This window comes from Bos taurus, chromosome 1 (assembly GCF_002263795.3).
Source record: "Bos taurus isolate L1 Dominette 01449 registration number 42190680 breed Hereford chromosome 1, ARS-UCD2.0, whole genome shotgun sequence".
In the NCBI taxonomy this organism is placed as follows: domain Eukaryota; kingdom Metazoa; phylum Chordata; class Mammalia; order Artiodactyla; family Bovidae; genus Bos; species Bos taurus.
Window position 1 is genome coordinate 5376855 of NC_037328.1, and position 15284 is coordinate 5392138.

The following is a 15284-nucleotide window of genomic DNA, read 5'->3' on the forward strand; positions in this document are numbered from 1 at the left end:
TACTGTGTCCCCCATGTCCTCTGTAGTGGAAGCACGAGTCCTAATCACTGGACTGCAAAGTAATTTTTTTTGGGGGGTGGGGAGTGGTAATTGTAATATTGACCTTGTTTAATAAAATCCAAAATTGAAGTTTCAGAATAAAACACTGCCATGAAGTATTTTGTGACTCTTTAAGGCACCATAATTATGACCAACCTAGACAGCATATTGAAAAGCAATGTCAACAAAGGCCCATCTAGTCAAGGCTATGGTTTTTCCAGTAGTCATGTATGAATGTGAGAGTTGGACTATGAAGAAATCGGAGTGCTGAAGAATTGATGCTTTTGAACTGTGGTGTTGGAGAAGACTCTTGAGAGTCCCTTGGACTGCAAGGAGATCCAACCAGTCCATCCTAAAGGAGATCAGTCCTGGATATTCATTGGAAGGACTGATGCTGAAGCTGAAACTCCAGTACTTTGGCCACCGAATGCAAAGAGCTGACTCATTTGAAAAGACCCTGATGCTGGGAAAGATTGAGGGAAGGAGGAGAAGGGGATGACAGAGGATGAGATGGTTGGATGGTATCACTGACTCAATGGACATGAGTTTGTGTGAACTCCAGGAGTTGGTGATGGACAGGGAGGCCTGGCGTGCTGTGGTTCATGGGGTCACAAAGAGTTGGACATGACTGAGTGACTGAACTGAGCTGAATTAACTTGAAGCCCTGTTGTAATCTCTCTTCAAAGAACTTCAAATATGTTTCTAGTCATTAAGTAGCACGTTCTCAAAAATGAAACACATGGGTATCAGACAGTGGAGTATCAAAAATCCCAATGACATCATGTATAAATTCCTAACAGTTATTTAATTTCTTCAATCTTTGATGGTGATAAATTTTAAAAATGTGTCCAAATTTTTTTAAAATATTTGTAATATTAAATACATCCATTATTAATCTCTGAAAGAAATCACTATTGTAGACTTACATTGTTTACAATTTTGTTCCTCTACTTTCTGCAAAAGATCAATAGAGCCATTTATTTTCAGCATGGTATCATAATCCTGAATTTCAGGAACTAGTTTTAAATTTGCAGAATGCCCCCCTTGAAAGTTTTGAGGAAAACATTGCAAAAGGAGTGTCAAGATTCATTTAATGGGTCACCACCAATTTTGACTAAATATAAATATAGGGGCAGGAAACATTTATTTGTTTTATTTTCTCTCTCTTCTTTCTAGCTCTTCTCAGGCTTGGAAATGCCTTTTTTAAGAAGGCATCAAGGTTTTGATATTGTCTGCTAAAAATTAAGAAAAAGTCTACATTGGACACTTTAAACAAGATTGATCCTATGGTGGTTTCAAACTACACAATCAGTAAAATTTGTCTGTATTTCATTATTTTTAGATATTTGACATCTAAGTGATTATCCAGTGGTCATGTATGGATGTGAGAGTTGGACTGTGAAAAAAGCTGAGCACCAAAGAATTGATGCTTTTGAACTGTGGTGTTGGAGAAGACTTTTGAGAGTCCCTTGGACTGCAAGGAGATCCAACCAGTCCATTCTGAAGGAGATAAGCCCTGGGTGTTCTTTGGAAGGAATGATGCAAAGCTGAAACTGCAGTACTTTGGCCACCTCATGCGAAGAGTTGACTCATTGGAAAAGACTCTGATGCGGGAAGGGATTGGGGGCAAGAGGAAAAGGGGACAACAGAGGATGAGATGGCTGGATGGCATCACCAACTTGATGGACCTGAGTTTTAATGAACTCCAGGAGTTGGTGATGGACAGAGAGGCCTGGCATGCTGCGATTCATGGGGTCACAAAGAGTGAGACACGACTGAGCGACTGAATGGAACTGAACTGAAGTGATTATAATTTTAAATGAGACATGGATTTAGAAGTACAATTAGTGAGAGCCTTGATTACCTCAGATGAGAAGATATAGTCACTATTATGGAAAAATAAAGACAGAGAGCACTCACAGCTAAGGAGTATTATCTTCATGGTGTTGTCAGCCAGTTGACTGGACTGTAGAGACTGTAGAGACTTCTCAGACTCCATGAGAATTAAACAAAGCAAATAGCCAAAACTATTTGTTTCATAAAATATCTTCTGAAGAATGAAAATGATTTACCATGTCAGTAACTTAGGGTATAAAAACTTTAGAACGGGTCTTTAGATCCATACTCAGGAAACACACATTCAGTAGCAAACCAAGACTTTAGCTCCCACACCATGAGCTTCTATGGCAATTTCTATGGAGGCCTGGGCTATGGCTATGCTCGAGGATGTGGTAGCTTCCACAGACTGAGCTATGGCTATGGCCATGGAGGCTATGGGTTTGGCTCTGGCATGGAAGGTATAGATACAGCTGCTGTTGTCCATTGGACTACAGAGGATATGGATTCTCTGCTGCTGCTGCTAAGTCGCTTCAGTCATGTCTGACTCTGTGCGACCCCATAAACAACAGCCCACCAGGCTCCCCTGTCCCTGGGATTCTCCAGGCAGGAACACTGGAGTGGGTTGCCATTTCCTTCTCCAATGTATGAAAGTGAAAAGTGAAAGTGAAATCATTCAGTCGTGTCCGACTCCTAGCGACCCCATGGACTGTAGCCTACCAGGCTCCTCCATCCATGGGACTTTCTCTAGCTTCCATTAAAATTATTCTTTGTCAATCTAAAATCTGGCTCCATAAGTTGACTTGCTTCACTTGATTTCAACCACTGGGACAAGATTATGCTGGGTCCACTTGTTCCAAAAAATTAGTACCTAAGTATTTTAGTACATTTTTGCTGTTGTTGTTTACTTGCTAAGTCATGTCTGACTCTTTGCAGTCCCATGGACTGTAAACCACCAGGCTCCTCTGTCCACATAATTTTCCAGGCAAGAATACTGGAGTGGATTGCCATTTTGTTCTCCAGGGTGTTTTCCCAACCCAGGGATTGAACCTGGGTCTCCTTCATTGACAGGAGGATTCTTTACTACTGAGCCACTAGGGAACCCCCTTTAGTACATTTATAATTACAAAATTCTGACTTCATCAGTTCTCCTCAATTTCTTTAAATCTCTTAACTTGAAACAGCAAATACAGTTTTGGTTTAATTTATTTAATCTCAATTAGGTGTAAACACTGGTCAACTGTAAATGATTATTTTAATATACTTTCTTATTTATTAAATATTTATTTCATGAACAGAAACATTTAAAAAAGAGAAATAAATATGAATTGAAATGAAAAATAATTACCCAGATGCAACTGTTGAATTTTTATTTCCTTGATTTTAATCAGATAATACTTAGAGTTTATTTCAACAACAATAAAAAATTCAACTTTGACAATTTTGAGTAACATATCCATGGTAACAAATAAAAATTATTTTTATATTTTATGCAATTTTATTTATCAATGAAGTTCAAAACATATAAAATACATCCCTTCTTTCAAAATTTGACCTGTGGTAAGAACAGTGATAAACGCCAAGCATCTATGAAAGAAAACTACTTTTAAATTAATTTCATTATATATTATTTTCTCTATTTCCTGTTATTTCATTTGATATCACTATGAAAATAGTAATTTTATAAAATTACTAAAAGTATCACAAGCTAGTTAAAATATGTGTAGTATTAAAATACATTAGGTCAAGTTTTTTGTTACTGTTCTTCAGTGGCATGTAATGATATTCTTCTTTAATATCATTCTCAAAATCATGGCATTAAAGACCTTTGCAGCTGTATATGGAATGTAAACATCTAGTTATAACAAATTTATTATTCCGTGGCTTTATTTGATGAGAATGAAGAAAAGAGTTTGCTTTTTTAAAGTGGAATTTCCATCAATTAACACAAAAGGAAAAGCAAGCATTTGATTGTTGGTGTTTCATATGATTGAATATATACACCATGCAATATAAATATATTGCCATTTCAAATTTGAATTTCATATTCAGGTGATGGTATAAGCAAAGTTTGTTGTTATTTTAGTTGATGAAATCTAATAACACAAGGACAACAATGTAAGTAGGTCCTGGACCTAGCACTACTGTTGTATAGTATTGCTCCCTATAGAGCAAGTAGGGGAACTGTAAATGGTTAAATGACTTGCCTAGAGATGCTACACTGGACACTGAAAGATAGGACACTGAAAGATGAACTCCCCAGGTCAGTAGGTGCTCCATATGCTCCTGGAGAAGAATGGAGAAAAACTCCAGAAAGAATGAAAAGATGAAGCCAAGCAAAAACAACACCCAGTTGTGGATGTGACTGGTGATGGAAATAAAGTCCAATGCTGTAAAGAGCAATATTGCATAGGAACCTGGAATGTTAGGTCCATGAATCAAGGCAAATTAGAGGTGCTCAAACAGGAGATGGCAAGAGTGAACATCGATATTTTAAGAATCAGTGAAATAAAATGGACTGGAATGGGTGAATTTAACTCAGATGGCTATTATATCTACTAGTGTGGGCAAGAATCCCTTAGAAGAAATGGAGTAGCCATCATAGTCAACAAAAGAGTCTGAAATGCAGTACTTGGATGCAATCTCAAAAACGGCAGAAGGATCTCTGTTCTTTTCCAAGGCAAACTGTTCAATATTACGGTAATCCAAGTCTATGCCCTGACCAGTAATGCTGAAGAAACTGAATGGTTCTATGAGACCTACAAGACTTACTAGAACTAACACCAAAGAAAGATGTCCTTTTCATTGTAGGGGACTGGAATGCAAAAGTAGGAAGTCAAGACATACCTGGAGTAACAGGCATTTTTGGCCTTGCAGTACAAAATGAAGCAAGGCAAAGGCTAACAGAGTTTTGCCAAGAGAACACACTGGTCATAGCAAACTCCCACTCCCAACAACACAAGAGAAGACTCTACACATGGACATGACCAGAGAGTCAATACCAAAATCAGATTGATTATATTCTTTGCAGCCAAAGATGGAGAAGCTCTATACAGTCAGCAAAAACAACACTGGGAGCTGACTGTGGCTCAGATCATGAACTACTCATTGTCAAATCCAGACTTATATTGAAGAAAGTAGGGAAAACCACTGGGCCATCCAGGTATGACCTAAATCATATCCTTTGCAATTATATAGTGGAAGTGACAAATAGACTCAAGGGATTAGATCCGATAGACAGAGTGCCTGAAGAACTATGGACAGAGGTTCATGGCATTATACAGGAGGCAGAAGAAAGAGGCATTCCCAAGAAAAATAAATGCAAAAATGCAAAAAGGTTGTCTGAGGAGGCCTTACAAATATCTGAGAAAAGAAGAAAAGTGAAAGGCAAAGGAGAAAAGGAAAGATATACCCATTTGAATGAAGAGTTCCAAAGAATAGTAAGGAGAGATGAGAAAGTCTTCCTCAGTGATAAATGCAAAGAAATAGAGGAAAACAGTAGAATGGGAAAGACTAGAGATCTCTTCAAGAAAATTAGAGATACTAAGGGAACATTTCATGCGAAGATGGGCACAATAAAGGACAGAAATTGTATGGACCTAACAGAAGCAGAAGATATTAAGAAGAGGTGGCAAGAATTTACAGAACTGTACAAAACAGATCTTCATGACCCAGATAATTATGATGGTGTGATCACTCACCTAGAGCCAGACATCCTGGGATGCTAAGTCAAGTGGGCCTTAGGAAGCATCACTATGAACAAAGCTAGTGGAGGTGATGGAATTCCAGATGAGCTATTTCAATTCCTAAAAGATGATGCTGTGAAAGTGCTGCACTCAATATGCCAGCAAATTTGGAAAACTCAGCAGGGGCCACAGGACTGGAAAAGGTCAGTTATCATTCCAATCCCAAAGAAAGACGATGTCAAAGAATGCTCAAACTACCACACAATTGCACTCATCATACATGCAAGTAAAGTAATGCTCAAAATTCTCCAAGCCAGGCTTCAACAGTACATGAGCCATGAACTTCCAGATGTTCAAGCTGGTATTAGAAAAGGCAGAGGGACCAGAGATCAAATTGCCAACATCCTTTGGATCATTGAATAAGCAAGAGAGTTTCATAAAAAACATCTACTTCTGCTTTTTTGACTGTGTGCACCACAACAAACTGGAAAATTCTGAAAGAGATGGGAATACCAGACCACCTGACCTGTCTCTTGAGAGATCTGTATGTAGGTCAGGAAGCAACAGTTAGAACTGGACATGGAACAACAGACTGGTTCCAAATCAGGAAAGGGGTACATCAAGACTATATTGTCACCCTGCTTATTTAACTTATATGCAAAGTACATCATGGGAAACCTTGGAGTGGCTGAAGCACAATCTGGAATCAAGATTTCTGGGAGAAATATCAGTAACCTCAGATATGCAGATGACACCACCCTGCAGAAAGTGAAGAACTAAAGAGCCTCTTGATGAAAGTGAAAGAGGAGAGTGAAAAAGTTGGCTTAAACTCAACATTCAGAAAACTAAGATCATGGCATCTGGTCCCATCACTTCATGGCAAATAGATAGGGAAACAATAGAAACAGTGACAGACTTTATTTTGGGGGGCTTCAAAATCACTGCAGATGGTGATTGCAGCCATGAAATTAAAAGATGCTTGCTCCTTGGAAGAAAAGCTATGACCAACCTAGACAGCATATTAAAAAGTAGAGACATTACTTTGACAAGAAAGATTCATATAGTCAAAGCTATGGTTTTTCCAGTAGTCATGTATGGATGTGAGAGTTGCACTATAAAGAAAGCTGAGCACCGAAGAATTGATGCTTTTGAACTGTGATGTTGAAGATTCTTGAGAATCCTTCAACCTTCAAGGAACCCAGCCAGTCCATCCTAATGGAAATCAGTCCAGAATATTCATTGAAAGGACTGATGCTGAAGCTGAAATTCCAATACTTTGGCCACCTGATGTGAATAACTGACTCATTTGAAAAACCTTGATGCTGGGAAAGATTGAAGGCAGGACGAGAAGGGGACAACAGAGAATGAAATGGTTGGATTGCATCCCTGGGACTCAATGGACATGAGTTTGAGCAGGTTCCAGAAGTTGGTGATGGGCAGGGGGGCCTGGTGTGCTGCAGTCTACAGGGTCACAAAGAGTCAGACATGAATCAGTGACTGAACTGAACTGAACTCAGAGATGTTTTCTCCTTGGAAGGAAAGCTATGAGAAATCTAGATAGCATGTTAAAAATCACAAACTTCACTTTGCCTACAGAGGTCCATATAGTCAAAGGTATGATTTTTTCAGTAGTCATGTATGGATGTGAGAGTTGAAACATAAAGAAGGCTGAGAGCTGGTTTGTCGTCCCCTTCTCTTCTGCCTTCAATCTTTCCAAGCATCAAAGCTTGATGCTTTTGAACTGTGGTGTTAGAGAAGACCATTGAGAATCCCTTGTACTGCAAAGAGATCAAACCAGTCAATCCTAAAGGAAATCAACCCTGAATATTCACTGGAAGGACTGATACTGAAGCTTCAATGCTTTGGCCATGTGATGTGAAAAACTGACTCCTTAGAAAAGACCCTGATGCTGTGAAAGATTTAAGGAAGGAGGGGGATGGGACAACAGAGGACGAGATGGTTAGATCACAACACCAACTCAATGAACATGAGTTTGAGCAAGCTCCAGGAGATGGTGAGGGGAGCCTGGCATGGTGCAGTCCATGGGGTCGCAAAGATTAGGATATGACTGAGTGACTAAACAGCAACCTACAAGCACAAGTGTCAGAGCCAAGATCAGAAGTAGTTCACCTGAATCCTGGGGTTCTACTCCATTATGCTGATTCTTTTTCATTATATATTTTAAAATTTGAATACCATCTGGAAAGTTCTCATCATATTTTCATGAACAGCTATGCTTTTATAGCTAAATTTATGGGGATTATTTCTCTCTGTTAGATTAACTACCCCTTATTCTGTTTTCTTTTATTTTTGTTGTTACAGTTTTATTATATTGTATATAATCTCCTGCTTCTCAATTTATAACTTAGTTTTACTTTGAGGCAAATGAAGAATGAATAATGTTAAAGCTCAGTTCTCAAGATCATGACTTTTTATTCGATTTGAATTTCTTTGAATTGCATCAAGGTTAGAAAAATAAAATGGCCAGTTCTGGTCACTTGTTGTCCTTTCACAAAAGAGATTATGTGCCGGGGTCCAGCCCCAGCTGATCCAGGGTATTCGAAGGGGAGATGGCTTCGGCGAGGATCAGGATACAATAGCTTCAATTAGACATTAATTAGAGATGTAAAGAGTAATAGAATGAGGATAGCTCAGTAGGAAAATTCAGCGGAGAAAAGAGGCTGAGTAGCTTGGTTTACGCGGGAGACCAATAAAACTTCAAGACAAGAAGCTTGCGCCACTTACGTAGGCCGCAGGCGTCCTTCTGTTCTCCCGAAGGAGAGGAGACACTGAGGCCTCCCCAGTTGGATCTTAGAAGCCCAGGCAAAATTAGTAAGCTTGGTGGGTTCCGCGCTCCAGATGGAGACTCAGCCAGAGTTTGAGAGGGAGAGAGACATGGGGAGACCAGTATTTCGAGGAACTGATCCCCATTCTTTATTTTTCAGAGTCTGTTTTTATACACTGAGATGTTATACGAAAGTCACGCGGGGACAGCAGTCCTGACTTTTATTAAAGTCAGGTGCTTCACATAAATGTATACAGAGGTCTTAGGGGTGTTACATCATCTTCTGGCCAGGGGGGCCTGCTGACAATTTATGACCCTCTTCTTGTGACAGCGGTCAGTCAACACTTATTTCTCCAGGGGTGATTATTCTTAAAACAGACGTCACTCAAATAAAGTTACATTCCTATGGGGTGAGGGTGTAGTGGGTTTTAGTTAAGGAAAGAATTTACTTGGCCTAAGGTCTAATGTGATTTATATCAAAGGTTAATACTTATTTCTTCTATATATTGATTAATGTGTATAAGGGCAGGGGATGTGGAAACTTAGCAGTAAACATTGGCTCAACAAATGAAAAACTCTTCACCAATACAATTTCTAATCAGCCCACTATACTTATACTAATAATTTTCTAACTTCTCCAAAGAACCTGTTTTTAGAAGGTTTAAAGCATCTCGTGCCTCTCACGGTTGGGAGGCTGTGAGCAATCACATGTGGCCGGACAAGCCTGTCAGGCAGGCTAGAGAACCTTCAGAGGAGTTTGTAAGTTGAAACACTCCTGTCACGCCCAGGAATTATTATTAACTGGAGCTCTAAGTTAACTCCTTCTCCAAAAGAGGTGGTGGGGGACAGCCCCCGTAAAGTCAGAGGTGTAGGTGAGAGCACAAAGTAGTAAAGTAGGCAGGCTCTGGTTATGGGGGTAGATGCTCAAGGATTTCCAGGGGGACTCCTGAGGCTCGATCCCGCCTTTGCGTATGTCAAGCCTCCTTCCTCATGACCTTTGCCATGGGCGGAGTGCCTCACGCTGGCCCCCAACAATTATGCTAGATAAAGTTTGGTCATTCCATTAAAGGGACTTTGACACATATAACTAAATTTCATTTGAAGCTACTGCATTCACACACAGGTCAGTATCTTCACAGCCTAAAGATTGTGTTGGAAAGTTGCAAAGAAAAAAAAAAGACTTGTTAAAAATTGGAATAAGAAAAATGCATGTGTGGTGGGTACTAAGTCACTTCAGTCATATCCAATTCTTTGTGACCCTATGGACTGTAGACCACCAGGCTCCTCCATGGGATTCTCCAGGCAAGAACACTGGAGTGGGTTGCCATTTCCTCCTCCAGGGGATCTTCCCAACCCAGGGACTGAACACGCATCTCTTACTTCACCACCAGCACCACCAGGGAAGCCCTGCATGTGTCGTACTGCTAGTATAATAAAATATTTTTGTAAACTACATTTTCATATGTTACTGACCTGTGTATGAATTTTAAGGAAACACTTTGGAATGCATAACAAAAGTTTCTATTATATATAGGTAAAGGCTATTACATATCCCTAATGAAAACGTTTTATTCTTCTTCATCCTTTATCATAGAATTGACAAATATTTCAAAGGAGTCTTCCCAAATGTGAAATGAAGAAAAAAATCATCATTCAATTTATTGGTGTTTAGAATCTAACAACTAAGCATAAAACCAATACTTCTCTAAAGAAATATGTATCCCTCTTTGTCCAATGGATATTTTTATTTTGATTAGCGTTTTCGCTTAGAAAAAAAACAAGTATTTGTCCTATATAGTCTATAATATTTTAGGGTTGATATTTTGCTGCCAATGATCACTAATTGGTTCCGTGCAAAACTCACATGTTTTTCCTTGGAATTGTTTTGATGTTTATTTGACTGTTGAAGTTTTCCTTTTCCTGTCTCAGGAAGATGCATCCTTTTTATTCCAAACAAACAAGACTGGACATTGATCACTCTTACATGATATGGTTTGAGTTACATTAGAAAAATGTGATACCCTTAATTCTATCTGAATTGTTTGTGATTCTATGTCTTCAAAAGGATTCATTGAAAATAAAATTCGAGCTTATCAATTGTTTGTGATTCAGAATGAGATGTAACAGAACAGTGTTTGGATAAAAGAGATATGATACATGAATTATGACATACTGAGCCTTATTGTGACTTTAAACAGCTAGTTTGCTAGAGTGTAGAAAGAACTGCACAGAATATGGTAGCCACGATAGCAACTGTAATTTACTTACACTTCATTTATGAATTCTATAAACATTTTTTAATTTCCTACTCTGCTGCTTAGAATAAAAAACATCCATTTGAAGAAATTCATCTTTGATAAAATACTTGGAAATATTACAAAAGCTCAATTACATGTTCAAGATGATGTCAGTTAAATAAGTTTTTACTGACCCAAGTCAAGATGCAAGTGCTGCATGGAGATTGGGCAGGTGTAGGGTCAACCTTGGACCTCACTGACTAACTCAATGAACTTAGCAGGGGAACTCCATGAAGTCCAAGCCGAACGTCTTCACATATATTTCTTGGTTTGTATCATTTCAGCTTTGTATCATTCTGTTTTCCTTTGCAAAAGTTTGAAGATGTTTTCAATTTTAAGATACTATTTTAACATTCAGAAGACCCTAGGAGTTTTTGTATATTTTAATATATAAGACCTTAATGAACAATTAATAGATTCATAGAGTGGTTATGGAGAAGGAAATGGCAACCCACTCCAATATTCTTGCCTGGAAAATCCCATGGACAGAAGAGCCTGGTGGGCTACAGTTCATGTGGTTGCAAAGAGTTGGACACAAGTGAGTGACTGAACTGAACTGAACTGCACATGTGTCCCCCGCATCCTGAACCCCCCTCCCACCTTCCTCCCCACCCCATCCCTCTGAGTTGTCCCAGAACAGTGGCTTTGAGTGCTGTGCTTCATGTATCAAACCTGCACTAATCATCTATTTTACATATGGTAATATACATGTTTCAATGTTATTCTTTCAAATCATTCCACCTTCTCCTTCTCCCACATAATCCAAAAGTCTGTTCTTTATATCTGCCTATTATACAGCGTGAAGTAAGTCAGAAAGAGAGACACCAATGCAGTATATTAATGCACATATATGGAATTTAGAAAGACAGTAACGACAATTCTATATGCAAGGCAGCAAAAGAAACACAGATGTAAAGAACAGACTTTGGAAGGGATCTATTTGCAACTTAAAAATTTTACCTGGTTGTTCTTTGTAGGTACTGGGAGCAAAAGAAGGAGAATGAAAGCTAAAGTGAGATTGAAAATAGAAACCACTCATGGATAATTAAAGAAGGACAAAAAAAGGAGGAATTGGCTGGCTTGTGAAAAATTGTAGATGCAGATGCAATCTGCAACTTTAGTAGGACTTTGAACAGAAAAAATTATGGAGGAAGGTTTTAGGATTGGAAATGGAAATTTAACTGCTTTTCTGATATGCCAGGCTTTGAGATGGATTTTGTACTCTCAATTTCTGAAATTAAAATTGTTCCATGTTTTGTAACCAAAATGTTCTGAAATGGGTGTGTAAAGTCAAAATTATAAAGGTTATTGTGATTTAAATGCTAAAAAAAATCAACATGCCTTGTTTTTTTCTAATTAACTTTTTCATATATTCTGGATAGAAGCATTTCCTTCAGTCCTCAACCCAGTACATAGGCTTGCATTCTAAAAAAATATAGATTTAACATCTGTAGCCTGAACAAGTATCTGTGAATTTCATTGGAGATGGAGTTATTCATTCAGGAGATGACAGAATAGAGCAAATGTTTAATTATAAAAGAAATGCCATCAATTGTAAATGATGTAATATGCACAATAATAAGTGATTCAATTCAGAGTTTGAAACTTACAAATTTTGAAGAATCAGTCATTTTTTTTCCCATATGATCAAAACAACAGGCTCAAGGACGTTATAAATAGAAAGCTAAAGTAAGCTCAAATGTTTTAATGAGGGTCCCTCTGTGTGTCTGGAGACAGCAAATTACTGAATTATAACATTTCAGGTAACATGAGAAATGCCTCATAGGAAGGCTGTGCAGGTGATAGAGACAATGACACATGATTTATCACATGCTCTGACCAGCAGCAGCAGCTGACCATTGTCAATAAGCATCCCTCTACACGTGCTGACATCCACGTTCTTGCTTTGAACAGCAAACCAACTCACCACCCCTGACACCGTGTGCCATTGCAGCAGCCACTATAGAGGCCTGGGCCATGGCTACGGAGGCTTTGGCGGCCTGGGCTTTGGCCGTGGCTGTGGCAGCTTCCGTAGGCTGGGCTACGGCTCTGGCTTTGGAGCCTATGGACTTGGCTCTGGCTATGGAAGCTTTGGATATGGCTACAATCTCTACCCATCCTTCTTTGGAAGATATGGATTCTCTAGCTACTACTGAAATCCTTTCCCAGGAGCCCAACATTTGAGCCCATAAACGAATTATCTGACTACAATAACTATACTAAACAAGATACCTGGGGCCAAGCCAAGATAAAAAATATTATTTAGTATCTAAGATTAAGGCCAAGATCAAAAATAATATTTAGTGTCTCAGATTTTAGGGATATTTTATCACTTCATAATTGTCTACATCATGTCTTTTGTTGTCTCTGATTTGTGCTTTCATAACTGTGGGAATTCCTCTAAGCATTTTGCAATAAATTTTCCCTGAAACAGCATACATGGGTTTTATTTTTTAATTTAACTTGGAAGATCAAAGTGATTATTTGTAATTGCACCCAATCAACAATGATAAGGGCTTCCCTCATAGCTCAGTTGGTAAAGAATCCGCCTGCAATGCAGGAGACCCTGGTTCAATTCCTGGGTTGGGATGGTCTGCTGGAGAAGGTATAGGCTACCCACTCCATTATTTTGGGGCTTCCCTTGTGGCTCAGCTGGGTAAAGAATCTGACTGCAATGTGAGAGACCTAGGTTTGATCCCTGGGTTGGGAAAATCCCCTGGAGAAGGAAAAGGCTACCCACTCCAGTATTCTGGCCTGGAAAAGTCCATAGACTATACAGTCCATGCGTTTGCAAAGAGTCAACACAACTGAGTAATTTTCACTAAAAATGAAAAAAAAAAGAAGCTACTCAATGAAGAGTTAAGGCAATAGGAGCTTCCACACTCACTCATATGTCTAAATACATACTTGCAAACCACAACACTCAGCTGAAGTAACTTTTTTTTCTTTCAACATGAAACCACATCTTACTCAATGCTTTTAGTTAGAGAACTTTGGCATTTAAATCTAGCACTGAAATATCAGCTTTACATGTTTTCCATTCTGGAATGAAGTACCATGAAGAATAAATGCTTTTCTGTTTTGTTCAAAATTAATATTTATTTAACCATTTCAGTAATAAGAAAACATGATGATAGAATAAAACCTATCTCCAAATATATGCTGAAAAATGAACTTCTTTTGGTGAATCTCTACCATGTTTTCCTCATGGTATGCCATGGTGTGACATGACATTTTTCTTCAGTGTTATCAGAACATTGAAATATTTTGTAATTCACCAAGGAAATTTAAAAGTCACTGCCATTACTTGTGAAATAACCTGTATTGAGGTTATGGTTGATCTGAAACCTTGTACATTCTATGTACTATGCTAAGTTGCTTCAGTTGTGTCTGATTCTTTGCGACCTCGTGGACCACAGCCCGCCAGGCTTCTCTGTCCGTGGGATTCTCCAGGCAAGAATACTGAAGTGAGTTGCCATTTCCTCCTCCAGGGGATCTTCCTGGCCCAGGGATCAAACATGCGTCTCTTCCATTTCGTGCACTGGCAGATGGATTCTTTACCACTATTGCCACCTGGGAAGCCCTTGTGCAGTCTAACGAGGGTCTCATAATGCTGACATTCAAAAAGTGGGTTATTTCTTGCTAGTACTACAAATAAGTATTATTTGCCTGTGAAAAATCATATAATAAAATATCATCATCCCCCCCTCCCCAAACTGTTATATATGTAGGTAGTGAAAAGAAACTGAATATCTTTTGAGTTACCAAATTCAACTAAACCAAGGTAATAACATAATGGTAGAATTATGAAGCCGACTTGTGGTGGTGATTTAGTCACTAAGTCATGACTAGCTCTTGCTAACCCATGGACCATAGCCTGCCAAGGTCCTCTGTCCATGGGATTCTCCAGGCAAGCATACTCAAGTGGCTTGTCATTTCCTTCTCCAGAGGATCATACGAACTCAGGAATCAAACCCAGGTCTTCTGCATTACAAGCAGATTCTTTACCCACTGAGCTACAAGGGAAGCTGGCTGGGGGACTGCAAAACCTACCAAAATAGTGTCTATTTAGTTCCTTTTAGTGGGTGAGTAGTAAGGTTTAGTTATGGTTTAGCATTAGGCTCCAGTCCTTAAGTTCTTGTGAACATTATATAACCTCAAATGCAGTGTTCAGATTCTATTCTTTTAGTCTTATATGTAATTTTCAAATGATACATTTCCCCAACTGAAATTAGTTGCTTCTCTTAATAACAACCATATAATAAGAAAATGAAAAATAAGAGTTGAAAGGATGAATGAATTCTAAGGTATTTAAAAGTAAGCATCACAGTTCTGACAGTCATGGGTAGCTCTGTGACAGCATCTGAACAGTAAAGGAGGTGGTGGTGGTAGTGGTTTAGTCACCAAGTTGTGTCTGCCTCTTGAGACCCCATGGACTGTGGTCCACCAGTCTCCTCTGTCCGTAGGATTTCTCGGGCAAGAATACTGGAGCAGGTTGCCATTTCCTTCTCCAGGGGACCTTCCCAACCCAGAGATCGAACCCAGGTCTTCCGTATTGCAAGCGGCTCTTTACAGACTGAGCCACTAGGGAAGTTCCCAAAAGTGTAAGGAGAAATAACCTCAAATGTCTTTCTTAATTTA

At 38.9% G+C, this 15284-nt stretch overlaps 1 protein-coding gene across 1 annotated transcript; it reads left to right on the forward strand.

The window, feature by feature from the left end:
* Positions 1-2212: 2212 nt before the first annotated feature.
* On the forward strand, positions 2213-12799 carry LOC614544 (keratin-associated protein 19-5-like). Its single transcript, XM_005201136.1, has 2 exons — positions 2213-2336; positions 12558-12799. The coding sequence occupies exons 1-2, from the start codon at positions 2213-2215 to the stop codon at positions 12797-12799; spliced, it is 366 nt and encodes a 121-aa protein (XP_005201193.1).
* Positions 12800-15284: the final 2485 nt, after the last annotated feature.